Source organism: Oryctolagus cuniculus, chromosome 1 (assembly GCF_964237555.1).
Source record: "Oryctolagus cuniculus chromosome 1, mOryCun1.1, whole genome shotgun sequence".
In the NCBI taxonomy this organism is placed as follows: Eukaryota; Metazoa; Chordata; class Mammalia; order Lagomorpha; family Leporidae; genus Oryctolagus; species Oryctolagus cuniculus.
Window position 1 is genome coordinate 110,518,609 of NC_091432.1, and position 23,019 is coordinate 110,541,627.

Genomic DNA, 23,019 nt, shown 5'->3' on the forward strand with positions numbered 1-23,019 from the left:
GGCTTGCGCACGCACCAGAGACCCCTGCTGCCAGGCAGCAGGCCCGTCCAGGATCTCAGCTGATGGCAGTGGGACGATAGTGTGTAGAGATGACAGAGGGATTCAGACTGGTCCAAGTTTAGTAGCAAGAAAAATCAGGGATGGGCCTCTGAGGTGGAGGAAGCCTTATGATTTCATTCAACCACAAGCTGTGAATGAGGGCCAAGGTTACTAAAATATTTGTAAAACTTTTTTCCCCTGGGTACTTACCTGATAGTATCTTAAAAATGCTAGTGGCTGATATGGGTGTGGTGATGCTAGGGACAGGGGCTGAGCACTCCTGCTTTATGGGCTCATGAGTTCCCATTCCCTGGCAGGGAGCAGCAACCCTCTACTCTCCCATCACACGCATATAGCCAACCCCTAAGAACGAGCAACTACCCAGTTCTGTGTATTTCAGGTGTTTCCCACAGAAAAACACAAAACTATTTACCAAGCTGGTTTCTCCTTCTCCACAAGCACTTAGAATAAAGAATCAACTAACACAAAGCTTCAGTCTGCACCTGTTCTAAAACTTTTTGTAAGAGAAAACTCTGAGATTTCAATTTCATGTCAGAGAAGTCCTGGGCAAAGATTTCTAAATAGTTAAACTAAATCCCCCCCACCCCGGTTCATTAAAAGAAGAGAAACTACTGGGGATTTATATCATTCAATAAATTAGAACCTGTTATCAGACTTTCCATTAAAAACTTAAGTTCTTACAGAACTCTGTAATGAGCTAAATAATTGGCTTTGAAAGATGCAGATTATCACTGAGGATTTTCATGTACCTAATTAGAAAGCATAGGGGGTGCGTGGCACAGTGGTCACACTGCCCCTTCAGAAGCCCACGTCTGTCCTGGCTGGGACTCGAGTCCTGGTTACCGGCTTCCTGATGTGCACCCTGGGAGACAGCAGTCGACGGCTCCAGTACTTGGTCCCTGCCACTCGCATGGGAGATCTGGAGCTCTGGCTCCGGGCTTGGTCTGGCCTAACCACAGCTATTGTGGGCATTCGGGGACTGAAAAACAGATGGAAGATCTGTCTGCCTTTCAAACAAAATGAAAATACATAAACCTTTTATTTTTTTAAAGGTAGTACCAAATATGGGAGTAGAATTCCATAGCTGCCAACTTGGCTTAGGACTTCTTTGCTTGCAAAGGCTCAGATATTTCTATTTTGAGAGGAAGTGGCTGGTTGGAGGGGCAAAGGGAGACAGCAAATTCCCCGGTCCAGGACTCGGGGACATCATGCTTGAAGTAGGTAAACTGGAACGGGATTACTTTGTTGAAATACATAAACAAGATGGGAATCATTGTTACCACCTAAAGCTTTTCCAGCTTTGTTTTGTTAGCAGTGGCTTCTGTACTCTTTGGACAGAGAGCTCTAGCTTATTTATTGAACGAAATAGCAGTGGTGGAAACACTGGTATTTATTGAGGTACTACAATTTTACAAGTGATAGAAGTATTTATCATAACTTATTCTTGTTTATTAGTTTCCTTTTGGTATGGACAGAATTGTTTATTCAAAAGTTTCAGGGGGAGACAGGTTGGCTACAAAGAAGTTTTTAAAATGACTGTCCACTACCAACTGAGAGAAAATGGCTACTTGTTTACCGCGATGTGAAAGCAGCAGATACTCTCATTTCAAGAGAAAAACAGGATAATAAATAAAGAGGCTTCCAACAAACACGAAGGTTTTGAGTTGGATTCTCATTGGCTGCCTTCAAACCACGTATTATGTCTCTGTGGTGTCTGGGGAGAGATTTTCCCAGCTGCTATTTTTCACTGGAATAAAACAAGGTGTCACTGATGACCAGACTATGTCGAGAGTAGGTATTCTTTGAACCCTTCGGATAAACCTGCTTAGCAAACGCTCACACTCTTTTCAAGTATTAACCAGAAAATCTTTTCTGTGACCTCCAAGTTATGAAGGCCAGCTATGCTGAGACGGAGTGGGTACGGAAAGGAACGCCATTTTCCTGGGAGTCCCTCCTGCTGCGATGACCTAAAAGCCTCCCACTGAGGTGGGCCCTGTAGGACGGGCTCCCAAGTCAACAGGTGTCTAGGGAGTGACAGGCTGACTCCAGCCTACAGCTCCACCGGTCCCGTGCCCGCTTTCCTGGTAGGAGACACGGAATGGGCAAATCCGAGTCTAAGGAACTCAGCAGGGGACAAATGTATCAAGTCAGCATGACCAGAAGATACCAACACTCACTTGAAATTTGGGTAACTTTTTAGACTGGGAACTCAGACATCCATCAGTCACGTGGGTAACACACGCGGACACTGCAGGAACCCAGCGCTGACTTGCGTCAGTCACGAGCAGCAGTGTCGCTGAGGCAGGCCTGGGGGGGCCACATTTTGCCATGAGATGGGCGTGTTTAAAAGGGGAGCTGGCGAAGCTCCAAAGGGACCCAAGTGGGGGATCATTCTCACATCCCAGCATTTAGTGGTCTGAACGCTGCCCTTCAGTCGTGGGCTATTAGAAAGGAAGACAGGCAGGCGGGGAGACACCCTGCACGCAGCAATGCCTTGGCTGGGAGAGGGGCGGGGCGAGAGCGTTGGTCCTTTAAACCCTCCTGAGGCCGCAGCTTTGGCTGGAGAAGAGGCTAAGGGGGAGGGCCTGAGATTCCGGCCCGAGACGCGTCTCTCCCTTCCAGTGCCGCTCCCCTTCCTCACACCGCCTCGAGCTCCAAGGAATCCGAGGGCTGCACAAACTCGAGAACAAGTTTGTTGGGGAAGGGTTTCTGTTAAAGTGGAAGCGAGTCCCTGTCACAATTACAGCTCTGGAGACCTAGTCGTGTCAGAGGTCCCAGTGTTCACAATTAATAGCAAAACCAAACTCGCGCAGAGAGGTGACAGTCCTCAGACTGCTCCGGAAGGTACAGCCACCGATTTCAGCTGTCCTCGGAAGCAGGCCCTCCCCCGAGGAGAAGTCAGGTGGGGTGGAGTGGAGTCAATGCCCATGGAAGACGCGTCTTCAGATAACTTAGCTACTCGGACGAGATTGTGCACGCCTTGGAAAATCCAGTGAGGGAACGAGTCCCTGCGGGCGGGGGATGTGGCACAGCACCAGTCCCACAGGGAGCGTACGGGGTCCTGGGGTCAGCGGCTGTCGGTGTATGGCACACAGAGGAAGAGCAGTCACTGGAAGCGGGGGACGGGATGCGTGAGGGCAGGGGGTGTCCCGCAGGCCCACCCAGCCTTCCGCCTTGCTGAAGGGTGAGGCCGTGTTCGGCGGCAGCTTGCGGGAACACTGGGCACAGGTAAAAAGCAAAAACCAAAGCCCCAGTCTTCTCCCCAAGAAAGTCCACGTCCGAAAACAGAGGGGCCGGTCAGGGTTCCCACGGGGGACTCCGCCTGCCGTCCACTTGTGTCTCCACGTGATACAAGACGTCGGCCAGGGTGTGCTCTACCACAGCGCCCCAGCCCATGTCACTCATCTGTAGGAGGAACGGGAAACGGGGTCAGCAAAACCACAGCGAGAACCCAAGACACGGAGGGTGCAGTGCAGGCGGGCATGGCAACGCTACTCACGGGGCGGCAAGCGAGGTCTTTGGGAGGATACTTGAAGCACAGCCCGAAGTTACTGGAGACCTGGGATAAATTCAATCCAAGGAGACATGAAAAAAAAAAAAAACAGATATGGAAAAAGTTAAGCTGACACTGAATCTTCATTTGCAGTGACACTCAAGACATAACTAGAACGAAGTATACACCACTGCTAACAGTGGTCCACGTCCTCGGGTCCAGTGGGAACTGGGCAAATAAAACATGCCTGTGCTGATCTCCTTCTGGAAGCCAAAGATTTCCTGACATTGCCTTCCTCAGTGGCGGCTGCTGACTAAAACCACTAAGAAATCCTCAGGCATTGACTTTTCTTTTATTTATTTATTTATTTATTTGACAGGCAGAGTGGACAGTGAGAGAAAGAGACAGAAAGGTTTTCCTTTGCCATTGGTTCACCCTCCAATGGCCGCTGTGGCCGGCATGCTGTGGCCGGCACGCTGTGGCCGGCGTACCGCGCTGATCCGATGGCAGGAGCCAGGTGCTTCTCCTGGTCTCCCATGGGGTGCAGGGCCCAAGGACTTGGGCCATCCTCCACTGCACTCCCTGGCCACAGCAGAGAGCTGGCCTAGAAGAGGGGCAACCGGGACAGGATCCAGCGCCCCGACCGGGACTAGAACCCGGTGTGCCGGTGCTGCAAGGCGGAGGATTAGCCTAGTGAGCCGCGGCGCTGGCCAGCATTGACTTTTCAATCAGCTTTAGAAACAAATGAACAAAGAAACCCAAATAGGCCCTCATGAGAATCTTCTTCTTCAATCTGGATGATACTAAAAAAAAGAAAGATCAGTGTAAGCAACAGTTAGGTTACAGTGACACACAGCCCCATACTGATGAATGTGGGGTCTTCAAAAAGTTCATGGAAAAAGTATATTATGAAATAGTTATACATGGAGCTCAAATTTTTAACAAAAATTAAATTTTGTCCTTTCCTTTTTTTTTTTTTTTTTTTTTTAAGATTTGAAAGTCAAAGTTACAGAGAGGTAGAGACAGAGACCTCTTTCATTTGCTGGTTCATTCCCTAGATGGCCAAAATGGCCAGGACTGGGCCAGGCAGAAGTCAGGAGCCAGGAGCTTCTTTCAGGTCTCCTACAGGGGTGGCAGAGGCCCAAGCACTTGGGCCATCTTCTGCTGGTCTTCCTAGGGCATCAGCAGGGAGCTGGATGGAAGTAGAGCAGCCGGGACAGGAACTGCTGCCCGTATGGGCTCTGTATTCTTCATACAGAATACTACCCCCCAGTGAATTCAAAGGAAAGCTGTGGTGCATACTAACCGCATGAACTCTGCCCATGCAAACACCTTGCTCAAAGCCCTATGTGTTCTCAGGCCAAACCGAAACATGTGCCCACGTCTCTCTGGGGCTCTTCCAACGCTCTCAGCCAGCCTCTCCTGCAACCCCACCCCTTCCTTCTGCGTGATGCCCGAGTCACAGGATGAACACAGGATACGTACCATGCAGCTCTTGTACAGTGAGATGGCTGGGAAGTAAACCCCCTCAAAAATATCTTTGTAAGCCACACCTTGATTGGCACCATTTTTATAAAATATTATTTGAAACAAAAACCATGGTTCTACTTCAGAATTTAAAAAACAGAACAAACAAGACAGAGACCTCACTTGGAGAACACTGCACACTGCCCCCACGACACTGGGAATAATGCATTCAAAGAACAACACAGTGGAGATCTTATGGCCAATGATATCTCAAATGTACAGTAACACTTTAGATTTTTCAAAGTAATTCCACATGTGCTATTCCAGTTAGCTTTGGGTTTCTACTTGCTTTCTGGCTTCCTGTACCACATACGCTAACGAGTTCTACGTTCTCGTAGTTCATAAACGGTAGCTGGCCTTCCATGAACCCCTTGGAACTACACTTGTTTAAGTTTTCTCATTTATTCCTTCCTCTTGCATTGGGTTTGTTTGTTTGTTTGTTTATTTATTTATTTATTATTTGAAAGGCAGAGAAACAGATTTTTTCATCTGCTGGTTCACTCCCTAAATGCCTGTAACAGCTGGGCTGGACCACGAGCCAAGAACCCCATCCAAGGTGGCAGGGACCCAAGTGAGGGAGCTGACCGCTAGGGTGCTCATTAGCAGGAAGCTGGATTGGAAACGGAACCGTGACTCAAACCAGGCACTGATATGGCATGCAGGTGTCCCAAGTGGTGACTTACGTGCTGTGCCAAATGCCCACCACAGTTCTTAAAAACAACACATTTATTTATTTGAGTGGCAGAGGGAGAGAGATCAATCCCAACCAAATGTGGCTGGGCTGAAGCCATGAGATGGGAACTCAGTCCAAGTCCCCCCAGTTATTTGCGCCATCATCACTGCTGCCTCCCGGGGTCTGCCTTAGCTGGAATTTGAGTGAGGAGCTAGAGCAGGTTACCGAACCCAGATATCCTGACACGGGTGCAGGCATCTAAGCCAGAAGGCTGAACCTGCCCCAGGGTCCGACGCCTGCTTTTCTACTTTCAAGTTCTCTCAATCTCATAAATATCTACTTGTAGGGGCTTCAGAAAGGCCCCTTTCCCTTCCCAACAGAAGCTATCTTCTCCCTGGTTTTACTTCTTGGCCATGTCATCCCTTCAGCATATTTTTTCCTAAAAACAACTGGAATTCCAGTTTACTTCCACACTCTCCTCCATTCCGGTCCCAGGGGGCTTTATGGTATTTTCAAGGACAAATGTTTTCAGCTCAGGACTTTCTTCCTCCTCCCCACTCCCTTTTCACTTTAGGCGCTGTGCCTGGAGCAGATGGACTGGCCCATCTCTTCTTGTGTAAGACCCCGTGCACACAAGCTCCCAGTGACCCTACGAGGGGGAGCAAAGTGCTGATGGGAGCTGGGTAGCCCCTGGGTACCCCAGCAGCTCCCCCACCTCCTGGAGACGTCCTTCTCAGGTGGTCTGTAGCCTTTTTCTAAGTGCCGCCCCGTAACTGTGGTGTGACAGAGACCCCTCCACTCGCACGGGGTCTCACTTCCCTCTCTTTATACCCAGGGAGTGGACCCCAGCCTGCTGCAGTTTTCATGACCATGACTTACCTCACTATGGCGAGTCTGCTTTAGGCTCTTCTCTGCTTTATCCATGAAGTCCTTCTCCTCAAAATACAGATAACTCTTGAACTTGATCAAAGCCTTGAAAATCAAGAAGGGGGCAGGGGAAAGGCACACTGAGAAACCAGTTCATCTTCACGGAGAAGGGGCAAGCTGGCCCCAAAAGCACTGAGCCTCGGGCTGTGTGACACACATCAAACTGGTTTGCAGTCTATGCTGCTGGATTCTGAACTATTACGTGCTTCTTAAAACACCACGCTCATTAAACACTTTCAAAAAAGGTCCTTAGAGAGAAAATACACATGCCCTCTCATCATGACAAAGATTCTCACAAAAGTGGCTAGATTAATTGAATTTTCAGTATCTGCAGTGAAAGAAATGACAAGCCTATGGAGCTGGGCCAATCCAAAGCCAGGAGCCTGGGACTTCTGGGTCTCCCACGCCGGTGCAGGGGCCCAAGGACTTACGCCATCTTCTACTGCTTTCCCAGACCAAGCAGAGAGCTGGATCAGAAGAGGAGCATCCAGGACATGAACTGGCACCCACATGGGATGCCAGCAGAGGCTTAGCCCACTACGCCACAGTGCTAGCCCCTAAAATCCCTTATTCTACAAAAACATTTTGAGGCTTTTCTTTCCTCCTAGTTTCTAGTAGTCTCTGATTCAACACTTTCATACTGATGGGCCCCCGAGAGTCTAACTATTCACTCCCAGATAAATACACTGCATTTATTCTTTAAAATTTAATTTCTTATCATATACATTAAGCATGGAAATAAAATATACAAGTATATATAGAAATATTTATATACACATTTATGTAATATATAAAAATGCATAATATAATATATATATAAAATATATATTTACAATGAAGAGTATCTCCCTCCCTCTCCCACCATCTCACCCAAGTTTCCCTTGCAAAAAATAATCAAAAAGTATCTTGGAATCCTTCCAAAGAACCTAAACATATATTAATATCTTAAAAATTAGGGGCTGGCATTGTGGTGTAGTGGGTTGAGCTACTGCCTGCGGGCACCGGCATCCCATATGGGTGCAGGTAGTGTCCCGGCTGCTGCTCTTCCAATCCAGCTTCCTGCAAATTGCCTGGGAAACAGCAGAAGATGGCCCAAGTGCTTGGCCCCCTGCACCCATATGTGGGAGACCCAGAAGAAGCTCCTGGATTTGGTCTGGCCCAGCCCAGGCTTTGTGGCCATTTGGAGTAAACCAGTGGATGGAAAAACTCTCTCTCTAACTCTGCCTTTCAAGTACATGAAATAAATCTCAAAAAATAAATAAATAGATAAAAAAATTAGGGGCTCGCATCATGGCACAGCAAGTTAAGCTGCTGCTGTGATGCCAGCTTTCCACATGGGAACACTAGTTCAAGTCTTGGCTGCTCCACTTCTGATCCGGCTTTCTGATGGCCCACGTGCTTGGGCCCCTGTTATCCATGTGGGAGACTTGGATGGAGTTCTCGGCTCCTGGCTTAGGTCTGGTGCAGCCCCAACTGAGGCAGCCATTTGGAGAGTGAACCAGCAGGTGGAAAATCTCTCTTTGTTGTCACTCTGCCTTTCAAATGAATAAATGAATCTTAAACCACATACACAAAAACATACCAGTTAAACACATAAACAAGCCACATAAACAGCAACATACAGAAACTTTGTTTAGCACCTTTAAGGTTTATTTTTATTTATTTGAAAGGCAGAGAGAAAGAGAGAGGGAGAGAGAAATGGACAGGGATAATGGAGGGATCTTCCATCCAACGGTTCACTTCCCAAGCAGAGGCAATGGCTGGGGCTGGGCCAGGCTGAAACCTGGAGCCTGGAACTCCATCCACATCTCCCATGTGGGTAGCAGAAGCCCAAGTACTTTACCCTTCACTTGCTGCCTCCCAGGTGTGATGGCAGGAAGCTGGATCAGCAGCAGAGCAGTGGGAACTGGAACAGGCGCTACCTGCGCCACAGGTGTGAACACGTGTGGCAGGCATGGAAGGGCTCCAAGTGGCAGGTGGTGAGATGAGAGTCAACTGTGTGGTGCATGCACTGAAGTGAGATCTCAGTCTGCCTGTTATCAGAATAAACGCAGAGGACCTCCACTATCCAAAACTTGCTCTAGAGCTACAATGATCAAGACACTGTGGTACTGGCATAAAGGACACACACATCAATGGAACCAGGAGCCCAGAATAAATCTCTACTTAAGACAGTTATTTGCTTTTCACTTAAAGGCACCAAAGAAATCCAGCAGAGAAAGGAGAGTTTAACAAATGGCACTGGAATAATTGGATATTCATATGGAAAAAATTAACTTGGAACTCCACATTGACACAGAAAATTAAATCAAGGTGGAACAGAGACCTAACTGTAAAAGCTACAACCACGATGTCTTCAAAATAAACCATAAAATATGGGAGAATATGGCTTGAGGGTACCCAAAGGTTTTTTAATTCACAGAAAGAAATATATCTATAAAAGAAAAATCTGCTAAGTTAGACTCCATAAAAATTAAAGCTTCAGTTTATCAGAAGATACTACTAATAAAACAGACAAGTCAGAGACTAGGAGAAAAATACCATATCTAATTACCCCATGGTCTACTGACTTCATTTCTGTATATTGACTCAAAAGAAATGAAAACATGTTTACATTTAATTCTCAGCCTTGTAAACAGAATGAAAATAAATGAAAAATAAAAAAAGAGACTTGTACAAGAATGCTTATAGCATCTCTATGTTTTTTAAAAAAGATTTATTTACCTATCTGAGAGGCAGAGTTACAGAAAGGGAGAGCCAGAGAAGTCCTCTACTGGCCCACTCCCCAAATGGCTGCAACAGTCAGAGCTGAGCCGATCTGAAGCCAGGAGCCAGGTGACTCTTCCCAGTCTCCCATGTGGGTGCAGGGGCCCAAGCACCTGGGCCATCCTCCACTGCTTTCCCAGATCATAGCAGAGAGCTGATCAGAAGAGGAACAGCTGGGACTTGAACCTGTTGCCCAAATAGGATACTAGCACTGCAGGCAGCGGCTTCTAAGCCACAGCACCGGGCCTGATGAATGGGTTTTCTAGATAACTAAGCTGTGTGTAGAGATGAGAAAACAAGTAAGGGATGAGGGAGACAAACCTGCATAGGCAACTTTGTCTGGAACAGAGGATTTGTCCAGAAAAGGATAAAAATAAAGCTTGAAAAGCAGCAATCACAAGAGGACCTTACATGCTAGACAGAACTGGACATTTTCTGTAGGAGCTAAAGGGATAAATATCTGGTGGGATGGGTCTGATGGGAGAAGAGATAAGAAAAAGTGAATATGTAAAGAGGCTTTTGAAGCTCCAGGGGACCTCAGAGTGACAGCACTAAAAATGCAAAGAAGGGAAGTGGTAAATCTTGTTCAGGGATATGAGAGCCAAGAGGTGCAGGAGTGAAAGGTGTTCCAACCCCTCACCACTGGCTGTAGCCTCAGGAGGGAATCTACCAGGCAAGTCTGGAGACAAAGACCTGCCTGTCTTAAGGCAGAGAGGAAGAAGCCAGTGGAGGAGGGGGCACTGAGTAAGGCAGCAATGGCCAACTCAATGCACGAGAACAGCCACTGTGGCAACCATGCCAGGGCCGGGGAAGCGCAAGGAGAGCTTTGCAAAAGAGAAAGGAACAGGGAAAAGACCTTCAGGATAAACAGGCCCAGCAGGGAGAGAAGAAATAAATAAATAAAGGCAGGCTGGGGGCCGGTGCTGTGGCACAGCAGGTTAAAGTCCCATCCTGCAGTACCGGCATCCCATATGGGCACAGGTTGGAGTCCCAGCTGTACCACTTTTCTGATCCAGCTCCCTGCTGATGTACCTAGGAAAGCAGTAGAAGATGGCCCAAGTCCTTGGGCCCCTGCACCCACGAGGGAGACCCAGAAGAAGCTTTGGCTCCTGGCTTTAGACTGGCCCAGCTCCGGCCCATTGTGGCAATTTGGGGAGTGAACCAGTGGATGGAAGACCTCTCTCTCGCTCTGTCTCTACTTCTATTTGTAACTCTGTCAAATAAAATAAATAAATCCCCCCCCTTTTTTTTTTGACAGGCAGAGTGGACAGTGAGAGAGAGAGAGATGGAGAGAAAGGTCTTCCTTTTTGCCGTTGGTTCACCCTCCAATGGCCGCCACAGCCGGCGCACCGTGCTGATCCGGTGGCAGGAGCCAGGTGCTTCTCCTGGTCTCCCATGGGGTGCAGGGCCCAAGGACTTGGGCCATCCTCCACTGCACTCCCTGGCCACAGGAGAGATGGCCTGGAAGAGGGGCAACCGGGACAGAATCTGGTGCCCCGACCGGGACTAGCACCCGGTGTGCCGGCACAGCAAGGCGGAGGATTAGCCTAGTGAGCTGCGGTGCAGGCTTAAAATAAATCTTAAAAAAAAAAAAAAAAAAAAGACAGGTTAATCTCAGACTCAACTGAAACGAGCTTAGGGAATCCTCGAAGAGAAGTTTCCCAAGTAAGTGCTTTCAGCCCATGGCCACCACACAAGGAAGCAAGAAGCATCCAACGCATCGTTAACACTAAGTTCCCTTACCTTTGCCTCTGCTAGAACCTCTGGAGTTACACAGCTGGGATAAACTCACTCAGAGAGGGCAAAGCCTTGTGGGGAAGACAGGTAGATGCGCAGAATTCAACTACAACTGGGTGTGCAGAACAAGCAGCTCCTGTCGTCTACCTCAGCCCTAAAAGACAATCAGCCCCTCCCACCTGGCTGGGCTTCAGGTGTCACTTCTCAAGTTAAGGGACACATGGGTCTCCCCAAAGCTACCAAAACTCTTGAGCTGAGTTGGACTCTTCCCCGAATTCCTCCCAGTTCTCTCCAGTCAAGTCTCTCTCCTAGGCTCCATCCAAGCAAATTCCTGCACATCTTTTTACCAAGACCAATTCTTTCTTCTCCATTTCTCAGTATTCTCTTTCTTTAAAAACAAATCCTCTATCTAGCGTGACCAGACACATGCTAATTGGGATATCAGCATTTCTAAGACCCACTTCAACTTTTAAAAGGGAGGTATTTCTTCATTGCCCTGCTGAGGGACCCTCTTATTTGTTAGTTTAATCAGACCCTGAAGAACACTGCAGGCCTTTCCAGCTAGCTGTGGACCACGTCCCCAGGACAAGGAACAAGGCCTTTGTTTTCAGGATCTTAATTCACTGGAAGAGGTACCTGAGGGAAACAGTCTTTGCCGAGACAGCTAAAGCAAACCTTTTCTCCTGCGAGATCTATGGAGGGAACGGAAACAGCTCCTGACCCAGCGCCCCACTCACCGAACGCGGGTTAGGACACGGTTAATACTGTGCGTGTGAAGAGTTAAAATTGTATATGTACAGGTGTCAAAAGTTAAGCTTAAGCTTACAGGTTTAAATCTTCTTAGTGCAGCTGTAAAAATAGAACAGTGAAGTAGCACCTTGACAGTAGGGACTCCATTTTGGAGCACTTGAGACTGCATTCTGGGAAAGCAACCCCCCCACCGTGAGACTCTGGTCCGAAACTATGATCTCAAATAGTCGGACAATAGCAGTGCACTACATCACCCTTGGCAACGCACAAAAACCCCCTAGCATGATTGCTCAAGCTTAAAAGTAGAAAGGTTGCACCTGGGTTACCTGGGCTAATAATGAAGATGTGATTTGTCTATGTCTTAAGATCATAATTGCGGATTGTAAGACTTTAGCAACCGCTTAGCAACCGTGTATTCTCTTCCCCTTCCCGGTTTTGCGGTTTTTGCCTTTATAAACCCTAACCTTTGGTTATTCGGGGCTGTTCTGCTCATGATGATCAGACAGCCCCAGCATGCTGGATAATCAATAAAGCTTCCCCTTGCTGTTTGCATAAGAGATGTCTCTTGGTGACGTTTTTCGGGCGGTCGACTCTAACACGTGTATTTTGCCTGCACGCTCTTCGACGGGTGCACACGCTGAGATTCACTCTACGGAGATTCTTACAAGACGACAAAATAAAAAGAGAGCACTCACGAAGCGTCGATGCCGGAGGTCTCCGCCGTGAGCCATTTCGTACAGATGCCACACTGCAGCTCCACGTCCCCCAGCTGCCGGCGTTCTCGTCCACCGAGCCCGCCTGCATGTCCATCACCTCCGACGTGTCCCCGGCGCCGTCCTGTGCCCACAGAGCAAGCCGAGAACCAAAGTGGCGCACTTGGCTGTGCTGCTGCTGCCTCCCTTAACATTCTTGAAGACAAATCCTACTCTGCCGGCAGACATCCAAAAGAGAAACACTTACTAGTGTATCCTTCCCATTCGCGGACTCCGTCTCTAAACCGCCGCTTATACCCGCCAAGCTGGCATCCCGAGACAACGAAGACACACAAGCAAGGCTTGTCAGGGCAGACAGACCTCACACAAAATAACCAATGCACGGAGCGCCGCAACAGCTTTTTCTGCCGGGCTACGGTCTGGGCACCATGGACCGGGTGTCCAAGGAGATCGCGAGCCCGCGGCAGCGGGGACGCCTCCGGGCTCCGGCGCTCAGGTCTGCACGAGCTAGCGCCGGACCTGGAAGAGGTGCACAGGACGCAGCGCCCCGGGTCTCAGAGGGGCCGCTCCTTCTCCCAGGGTGGCGCCCGAGACTCCTGCTACCGAGAGCGACGTGCAAGCCTCCTCCCGAGGCGCCAGCACCTTGGCTCTCGCGCGGCCTCGGACGCGGTCGGAGGAGGCAGGACGAGCCGGGGCGTAGGCCGCAGGCCTAGGTTCGGTTCGGAGGGGCGGGCGGGAGCCGCGGGATTCCAAGGGGGGCGGGCGTCCCCTCGCGCGTCCTCCTCGGGGCCGCGGGACGCCTTACCCACTCTCAGCTTCTCCCGAGCTGGGCTCCGCCGCGGGAGCAGCCGACGTCCCCTCTCCAGCCGGAGCGGCTGCTACTGGTGCCGCCGGCTTCGTCTCTCCGTCTTCTGCAGCTGCTGCATTTGCAGCCGCTCCCGGGCCGGGCCCGGCACCTGCTCCCGGGCTGGGTCCAGTTCCCGCCGCCGCCATGCCTGCGGCCTTCCGGACTTCTCGCGAGAACACACCCTCCGTCTCGCGCAAGTTGCGGCCCGGCGCCGTAGTCTTCAAACGGCCAAGGCCCGGGGTGGGGGCCTCCGCCTGTCTGAGGAGTACGCGCTCGGGGCCCGCCCGCTTTAAGGCCGGGAGGGCGGGGCTGCGGTGACCGCCGGTTGCGCCCGTTGAGGGCGGAGCGGGCTTGACTGTCAGTTACTTCTCCGCGTCGGGAACAGACGCTGCGAGTTTCTGTGGCTAAGAGTGGCAGTCACGGCGCGGACGAAGGGCCGTGGCCCCGGTCCCCTCCCTGACCTGTAGGGAACGTCTTCCAGAGAGACCGGTGCTCGCTGTGTCCGTTTGGTCGGCTGCCAACGAGCGCGTTTACACGGTCCGCAGAGGTGAAGACACGCCGCGCAGATGAGGGCGGGCCGGGGCGTGGCCAAGAAAAAGCCGGGGAGGGGAAGGGGGAGAGGAGGAAGGAAAAGGATGTGGAAGGGGAGGAGTGGGGGGAGAGTTGGAGGAGGGGTGGGAGGGGAGAGGAGGAGGAGGGGTGGTAAGGGGAAGGAGGAGGGGGAGGAGGGGGAGTAAGAGGAGGAGGAGGAGGGGTGGGAGGGGGAGGGAGAGGGAGGGTAAGCTTGGGAAAGGGATGCCAAGGGCAAGGGCTGACAGCGAGCTCAGGTGCACAGTAGCTGGTCACTGCGTAGCTATGAGCTCAGGACTCCGGAATCCACACCCGTGGGACCGCTGGGCCAGGACGGGTCCCCCGGAGATCGAGCCCGTTTCCTCAAGAGTGGCCCACGGATGCACCCACAGGTCTGCTCCAGCCCTCGTCCGCGGTCACGTGGAATGTGAGTCTCCAGGGCTGCGGACACAACCCTTGGAAAGGCCCGGCTATTTTGATTTTTCTTTTCTTTTCTTTGATTTATGTATTTGAAAGGCTGTGTGAGAGAGGGGAGTCGGTGCATCTTCTCTCCGCTGGGTCACTCCCCCAGTGGCTGTAACAAGCTGGGAGCCTGCGGCGGCACCAGGGTCTCCTCCTGAGGTGGTGCTTGGCTGCTCTCCCAGGCGGATCAGCCAGGATCCAGCCAGTGCCCCGGTGAAGGCTGCGGCTTAACCTGCTGTGCCACGACGCCGCCCCAGTCCCGGGTCCTTTGACAGACTTAAAGGAAAGCTCAGTGAATTACCAGCTGGTGATTTGAAGCCTGGTAGTGATGAATGTTGATGCCTGAAGAAGAGACAGGATGCTTGCACAGGCCAGCTCCCCCCGAGTATTAACTGCACTGGTGGTTTTAACTTGCTCATCAGGGAGTCTGGGCTACACTTACTGGTTTGCTTCTGGTAAACAAGGTTTTGTAGCAGGTCGTGGACTAGGACTGGGCCCCTGCTACTGGGCCCGGCCGATTAGTAGGTTGCTGGATTCCCTCTAGCTCTGACCAATTAAGTAGTTAAATTATAACCGATTGGGCCAGCGCTGTGGCGCATTGGGTTAAAACCCTGGCCTGAAGTGCCGGCATCCCATATGGATGCAGGTTTGAGTCCTGGCTGCTCCTCTTCCAGTCCAGCTCTCTGCTATGGCCTAGGATAGCAATAGAAATGGCCCAGTTCTTGGGCCCCTGCACCTGCGTGGGAGACTCCGAAGATGCTCCTGGCTCCTGGCTTCAGATCAGCACAACTCTGGCCATTGCGGTCATCTGGGGAGTGCACTAGTGGATGGAAGACCTCTCTCTCTGTTTCTACCTCTCTTTCTGTCTTTCAAATAAATAAAATAAATCTTTTAAAAAATTATAATCGATTGATTGACTAGGCTGAAGCCAGCTAAGGTGTTTTTTATGCCTCACTTCCATCTTGAATGAGTGCTGTCATCACATTGTGGGTTGGAGGTCTCAGAACCAGCTCTCATTCTGCACATAAAGTCTGTAAACTCTGTGTGACATAATTCCCTGAAGAATTTCACTTTCTAACTTGTGTATTCAAGAGGCCTGGCAAAGATCTTCCCATCCTGTTGGAAGCCGCCACTCGCCTGGCTCCTAGCTTTCTTCTGCTTTCCTACCTGCTGCACTGCCCACCTGCTCCGCCTCACGTCCATATCCGTTACATCAGAGCCCACGTAAAGTCACTGTCTCTCCTGCAAAAGCTTTTTTCACGCAGTTTTCGTGCCAGCACGTGGGATCCGGCGGTCCTCAGTTACTAACTAAAATGGTTTCTTGTGGACCCATGGGGCGCACAATCCCATTTGGCCATTCAGGGAGTGGACTGTGGGGTCGATCTCTTTCTCTTCCTCTCTTTTATGCTGCCTTTCAAATCAATCTTTTTAAAGACTTATTTATTTGAAAGGTAGACTTAGATACGGAGATCTTCCGTCCACTGTTTCACTCCCACAGATGGCTGCAATGGCCAGAGCTGGGCCACGCTGAAGCCAGGAACCAGGAGCTTCATCTGGGTCTCTATGTGGGTGCAGGGTCCCCAGCACGCAGGCCATCTTCTGCTGCCAGGCAGGCACCTTAGCAGGGAGCCAGGTCAGACGTGGAGCAGCCAGGACTCCGAATCAGAGCCCATTTGGGATCTGGCATCTCAGATACAGACTTAATCTGCTGCACCACATCGACCCTAATAAAGTAAATCTTCTAAAAAACATGTTCAAAAGCAAACCAATGCCCCACTTCTTGGTCAGTTTGTTTTTTGCCTATCTACTTATTTTTTTAGGATTTATTTATTTATTTGAAAGGCAGATTTACAGAGATGCAAAAGAGAGAGAGAGAGAGAGAAGCCTTCTAGGGGCCAGTGCTGTGGTGCAGTGGGTTAATGCCCTGGCCTGAAGCGCCGGCATCCCATATGGGCACAGGTTCAAGACCTGGCTGCTCCACTTCCGATCCAGCTCTCTGCTATGGTCTGGGAAAGCAGTAGAAGATGGCCCAAGTCCTTGGGCCCCTGCACCCACGTGGGAGACCCAGAAGAAGCTCTTGGCTCCTGGCTTTGGATTGGCACAGCTCCGGTTGTTGCGGCCGTCTGGAGAGTGAACCATAGGATGAAAGGCCTCTCTCTCTCTCTCTGCCTCTCATCTCTTTGTGTAACTCTGACTTTCAAATAAATAAATATAAATAAATATTTAAATAAAAACCATCACTCTCATTTAAAAAAAGAAAGAGGAGCCTTCCATCTGCTGATTCACTCCCCAAATGGCCGCAACAGCAAGAGTTGCACCGATCTGAAGCCAGGATCCAGGAGGTCCTTCTGGGTTTCCCATGCAGGTGCAGGGGCCCAAGGAGCTGGGCCATCTTCTACTGCTTTCCCAGGCCACAGCAGAGAGCTGGATTGGAAGAGGAGCAGCCGGGACTTGAACTGGTGCCCTTATGGGATGCTGGCACTTCTGGCAGCAGCTTTACCCACTACACCACAGCACTGTCCTGCCTCTATTTCTTTTCTTGAGCTATCTTCTCTGTCTTGAACAACACATGTTTTTTTTTTTTTTTTTTTTTAAAAAAAAAAAAAAAAAAGAAGAAGGCAAAAACAGTATTATAGCTGCTGTCTCATCCCATAGGATTTAATTATTTTGGATGAAGTTAATAAATATAAGAAACAATTTTTTTTTAGCTGATGGATCTACTTGAGAAGAATAAAAGGAACATTAAAAACACCCCCGCAGCAGGTGTTTAGGCCAGCATGGTCCCACCGTGGAGTGCTGGCCAGCCGACAAGTTGGGATCAGCAACACTGTTGTGCTGATCCTGTGCCTCTGCCTGGGATGGCTCATCCTCAACCTCGGAGGACAGGAAGGAAGCTGCCGCGCTCCAGGTGAAGAATCAAGATCTAGAGTGCACAGGAGGCAGAAGAGTTGTGGGTCGAAGGCCCTAGTGGAGATGAATGGGACATCCTGTTAACAGACAGTCGCTCGTGATTGAATGGCATTGCCAGCTGGCTCTCAGCCATAGCAGAGTGGTGATGCCATGCAGTTCCTCTGGGGTTTGAGGTCCCCCAGCCTCGGGCTGGAGGAGTGGAGGTGCCAGAGCACACGCTGCAAAGTACTCCCACAGAAAACTCTCCCCTACCAGTGGGATGCAATGGCCCCTCCCACTGCCGAAGGTTGATCTGCTTCAGCTGCCATCTTGGAGAAAAGGGGGAAGAAGTCGTGCTGCGTCCCCCCTCCCAGTCAGATTAGTGTAATCGGTGAGTGAATCAGAGTGTGGCAAAGTTCATCAGGCCTGAAGGGCATTTGATTAAGGAGCTGACCTTGGGGATCACCTTTTTTTTTTTTTTTTTTTTTTTTTTTTTTGGACAGGCAGAGTTAGGCAGTGAGAGAGAGAGACAGAGAGAAAGGTCTTCCTTCTGTTGGTTCACCACAAAAATGGCTACTATGGCCGGCACACTGCGCCAATTCGAAGCCAGGTGCTTCTCCTGGTCTCCCATGCGGGTGCAGGGCGCAAGGACTTGGGCCATCCTCCACTGCCTTCCCGGGCCACAGCAGAAAGCTGGACTGGAAGAGGAGCAACCGGGACAGAATACGGTGCCCTGACTGAGACTAGAACCTGGGGTGCCCATGCCACAGGCAGAGGGTTAGCCAGGTGAGCCGCGGTGCTGGCCAGGGATCACCTTTGTGATGCTGTGGGTAAAGAAAGCCACTAATAGGGCACATGTGGGCACCTGTTCATGCCCTAGTTGCTCCACTTCCCATCTAGCTCCCTGCTAAGGGCCTAGAAAAGCAGTGGAAAGTGGCCAGAGTGCTTGGGCTCCTGCTACCTGCGTGGGAGACCTGGATGGAGATCCTGGCTCCTGGCTTTGGCCTGGCTCAGCCCTGTCTGCTACGGACATCTGGGCGAGTGAGCCAGCAGTAACCATATACTTTTTCCAAATCGCCAAGAATAAATTTCAAATGTTCTCACTGGGGGTCATTGTATTCTGTTTTCTTTCAAGAATTTTTCCATCCTCTCTCTCTTTCTACCTACCTAGCTATCTCTCTACCTCACATGCTTATATCTATGTGTATTTTTTTAAGATTTATTTATTTTATTTGAAAGGCAGAATTACAGAGAGGCAGAAAGAGGTCTTCCATCCACTGGTTCACTCCCTAGATGGCCTCAAAGGCCAGAGCTGCACCAGTCTGAAGCTAGGAGCCACGAGCTTCCTCTAGGTCTCCCATGTGGGTGCAGGGGCCCAAGGACTTGGACCATCCTCCACTGCTTCCCCAGACCACAGCAGAGAGCAGGATCAGAAATGGGGCAGCCAGGACTCGAACCAGCACCCATATGGGATGCCGGTGCTTCAGGTGAGGACTTTAACCTGCTGCGCCATATCTCAGGTATTATGAGTTGAGATGCACTAACCATGAGAGTACAGATAACTCTTTCATATGCTGATTTCATTCCCTTTGGGTAAATGTCCAGGAATGGATGGCTGGATCATATAATATATCTATTTTCTGCTTTATGAGGTATCTCCATACTGTGTTCAACAATGGCTGTACTAGTTTACATTCCCACCAACAGTTGATTAGGGTACCTTTTTCCCCATATCCTAGCCAGCATTTATTGTTTGTTGATTTCTGAATGAGAGCTATTCTAACTGGAATTAGGTGAAACCTCATTGTGGCTTTGATTTGCATTTCCCTGATGGTTGGTGATCCTGAGCATTTCCTCATGTGTCTTTTGGCCATTTGAATTTCCTCTTTCGAAAATGCCTGTTCAAGTCCTTTGCCCATTTCTTAACTGGATTGTTTATTTTGTTTTGTTGAGTTTCTTGAGCTCTTTAAAGATTCTGGGGAGAATGATGTGGATATATTAGGAAATAGCTACTTTCTGGCTTCACCAAGCCAAAAGCATGAGATTTTCTTGGTTCTTCACTGGTGGCAATCCTGCAGGTAGAAACTACTAAATCTTGGGGGTCCCTAAGACTATGGCTCTGGATTTTTCTTATTCTTTGCTAGTCCATTCTTGGTTTCCACCATCTTGTCAAAATAACCTTTTAAGTATTTCTACCACTTTATTGCTACAGCAGCTACTGCTTCAAGTGAGTAGATCTCGGTTGTGCCTCTCTGGACTTGTGGATATTTCTAAATTTCAGGTGAAAATTTTTGTGAAACCTGAACTCTTTGATAGGTTCAAAAATAATTAATTATAAGGAATTTTCCCTCCTTTTCCCCCTTTGTGATAAGAACAAAAGCCCAAACTTTACATGTTAGGGCTGAACATAAAGTCTTGTCTCTGTGGAAAAGTTAATGTGTTTTCACTCATTTGTGGAAACTAAGATGCTTATCCTACAGAAGAGATTGGAATAGTGGTCACCTGAGATTGGAAAAGGGTCAGGGGATGGAAACAGGATAGATAAGGGGCTCCAGAACCCAGTTAGACAAGAGGAATTAATTCTATTGTTCTGTAACCTAGGAAGATAACCACAGTCTACAGCAACCTGTGACTGTGAGAAGTGAGAAGTTTGCCAGTGCATACAAATGGTTACTATTTGAGGAGCTGGAAATGCTAATTACCCTGACTTGATTACTACATATAACAATCTATGATACTGTGCCCCACAAATATGTGCAAAGAGTATGCATATTTATAATGTGGCAATAAAAACAGCTGATGTCATAAAAAGGTGAATAGAAGACTGTGTTTGAAGAAAAGAGCAATAACATAAATGCTCTCAAATGGAATTTCTGTTATTTATTGGATATTTATCTGAACACATATTTATAGAGATACCATATATTTAGTATACAAAGTGAAAATGCTTTACTATGAACTTGTAATTAGATGATATTAAGGAAATTAAGTGTTGCTCCCCCTCTTCGTGGAGGAACGACACAGGACCCTGCGCTGTTCTTTTGCCTGCTCGGCCCTCCCCGGGTTTGCTGCTGGTTCTTCCCGGGTTGGCTACCGTCCCTTCCACCTCCATGGAAGGGCGGTTCCCCCTGCCACTTTCCCCACTTCTGCGGGGGAGCGGCACACTGCCGGCCGGCTCTCTCGGGGGCTGCACAGGTGTTATTCGGATAGATGTTCCCCTTAGATGTTCCTGGTGCATGTTGTCTCTCTCCTCCTTTATAGTCCTCTTCCACCAATCCCAACTCTGCTACCCACACGCCGAGTACGCTGCTCTCCTCCAATCAGGAGCAGGTCCTACAGTTTATTGGTTGAATTGGAGGCAGCTGTGTAGAAGCTGTTTCCTCCTCTCCCAGCGCCATATTGTGGGAGAGCAGATGCACAGAATAAGTCTTAATTCCAGTAACTTAGTCTAGTCCGAGTTGCTCCCAGTTGCTCCCCACAATTAAGGATAGTAAGGAAATACTGTTGTATTTTTATACTGTAATAGTTTCAGTTGTTGTATTTGAGACTGCTAATATTGTTAGAAATGCATACTGAGAAGGACAAAATATCATGGCACCTATAATTTACTTTAGAAACCTAGAACTAAAGAAAGTAGATATGGAGAAATATAAATTAAATTATCAAATCCAAATAATATATATAAATGCATGAGCATTAGACCAGAGTACCTAATTTTCTAAATTTTAAAACTTTTTCATAATAAAACTTGAAAATAAATAAAAATGAACTTAACATGCAATGTTACTGGGTATTTACAGGTGCATATGGGACCATTTAAGGTACAATGCATGACACATGAAAGGTGCTCTGTAAGTGCTGCACAGTATTATCTCCAAACTGAGAATGCTGTATTCTAGGGCGAGGATTGTGTATTCACTTAGAATAAATAATGTAGTCCTCTGGAATTAGTTTCACTTCACCTACTACTCATCAGTTTAGAGTAATGAAGGGTAAATCAATGTTGCTTGTCAAATGCATGCTATTAGCATGAATGCAGCATATGTTAATGCTGTTACAGGTCAGTGATGACACCTAGAACACCATCCCAGCTGTGACTTTCCTTGCATTTGGTGGACATCCACTTGGTGATTGATGTTTTTTGAGGGATTGGCAAATCAGCAAAATTTCTATTTTCCGTGCTTCAGAGAAAGTTTCAGTCCATGAAGATATGTACTAAGTAGGCTAACATGTCTTCAGTATATAAATAATTTGCAAATATGTCTTCTTCACACTCCATTAAACTATTTGAAAATTCTGCATCCTGTGGCCATGCATTACTTTCAGAATCAATGAGAATCTAAAAATCATCTCACATAAATCCCTTCTTTCAAAGACGATGAAACTGAAGCTCACAGAAATAAAAGGACTGTCCAGACCAGAAAATAGGACTCATAGCTTTCACTTCCATGTCTGCATAGGTAACATCTACCAAGGATGCTTCATGTAAATTTTTAAATGGACGTCAACTCATCACTTCAAAATTACTTTGTACTTTCTCTCAGATAATTTGGGCTCAAACATAAATTTATGAATTACTTACCATATACCAAGCCATAAAGATGTTACGAGAAATGAATAGTTTCTTGCCCTTAGCCAGCTTACAGGATTCAATGATAAACATGTATACTGCAGGATGCGGAGACTTCAAAAAAGAAAAGAAGACCATAGGTGTCATAGACAAAATGGAATTGATCTGAATCATGAAGGTAACAAGTCTGAATTTACTGGAAGACTTTGGAGTGGCAGGAAATAGCACGAGCAGTGGAACTGAAATATGAAAGGGCTTGATACCCTTATGGCCGTGTGTCAGGATCGTCAGACAACTTCAAAAAAGTACTGATGTCCAGCTCACACTTGCAGACCAAATTATATCTGGTATCTGAGGGTGGCTGCCAGCTTGGGAATGTCAGGAGCACTTGGCTGATCCCTACATGCAAAGGCAAGCACCAGTGAATTCAGATGGGGTTACCATGACAAGTAATGAATTAGGCCAATAGTCACCTGCATCACGCTAATCAGGTGCAGGATAAGATCTTGAAGATTAAATGACTTTCTTATTTCTAGTCAAGTAGTTCCAATCAGAAGACAACAATTTTATCTGATGACTCAAGAACATAGGTTTTGCTGAAACTATTAAGTATAGTTATTAAGACCATTCGTAACTCTAGGTGATAAAGTAAACACCAGAATCAGGGTAAGAAACTCAGACTTAAAATAATGAATTTCTCCATGATTATCTTCCACTGGAAGATGAGCATATTTCAAAACATCCATGGAAAATAGAACAAAAGACTATTTTGCTGTGAAATGTTGAACCCCAAATTTTAGAAGACAATAGGTCATGTAAAATGGGTATTAAGCAAAAGCAATGAATGGATTTCAAGATTTTTACACCAAAATATACTTGTCTTTTAATTCTGCTTTTTGCATGAACTCTTTGTAATACTTTCACGTTTACTGATACCCATGTTAAAGAAAACCCAACGTGAGACATTTTCAACTTACCTGGATTTACCAAATTCTCACATTACAATTCTAACCTAAGAGTTTCCAGCATTGTTTT

The 23,019-nt window shown here is 48.2% G+C and overlaps 2 protein-coding genes across 8 annotated transcripts in view; one reads left to right on the forward strand and one right to left on the reverse strand.

Moving 5' to 3' along the window:
- Positions 1-1,432: 1,432 nt before the first annotated feature.
- Positions 1,433-13,673, reverse strand: LOC103345405 (set1/Ash2 histone methyltransferase complex subunit ASH2). Of its 4 annotated transcripts, none has more exons than XM_070079249.1 (5): positions 13,452-13,673; positions 12,629-12,770; positions 6,633-6,725; positions 3,560-3,619; positions 1,433-3,465 (listed from the first exon to the last, which is right to left on the reverse strand). In XM_070079249.1, the coding sequence occupies exons 2-5, from the start codon at positions 12,662-12,664 to the stop codon at positions 3,358-3,360; spliced, it is 297 nt and encodes a 98-aa protein (XP_069935350.1). In that variant the 5' UTR covers positions 12,665-12,770; positions 13,452-13,673; the 3' UTR covers positions 1,433-3,357. The 4 variants fall into 4 exon arrangements, with proteins under 4 accessions (XP_069935350.1, XP_069935345.1, XP_069935341.1 ...); XM_070079244.1 differs by having other exon boundaries at positions 12,629-12,855; XM_070079240.1 differs by having other exon boundaries at positions 12,629-12,860.
- Positions 13,674-13,817: 144 nt separating this feature from the next.
- Positions 13,818-23,019, forward strand: part of LOC103345403 (potassium channel subfamily U member 1) — a 212,222-nt gene continuing 203,020 nt past the window's right edge. For 3 of the 4 annotated variants that reach the window (XR_011390870.1, XR_011390871.1, XM_070079202.1), the window contains exon 1: positions 13,819-14,040. The gene's annotated coding sequence lies outside the window, so the exon portion shown is untranslated. Of the gene's footprint in view, positions 14,041-23,019 lie in introns of all 4 variants that reach the window. The other variant, XM_070079216.1, reaches the window with a different exon arrangement.

What these genes read in the sequence shown, in the direction of transcription:
- LOC103345405 (XM_070079249.1), bottom strand. Translation starts at nt 12,664, where the DNA reads ATGGCTCACGGCGGAGACCTCCGGCATCGACGCTTC. An exon ending in ACCTCCGGCATCGACGCTTC is followed by an intron (nt 6,726 to 12,628) that starts GTGAGTGCTCTC and finishes TTGATTTTCAAG; the next exon opens with GCTTTGATCAAGTTCAAGAG. An exon ending in AGCAGACTCGCCATAGTGAG is followed by an intron (nt 3,620 to 6,632) that starts GTAAGTCATGGT and finishes AATTTATCCCAG; the next exon opens with GTCTCCAGTAACTTCGGGCT.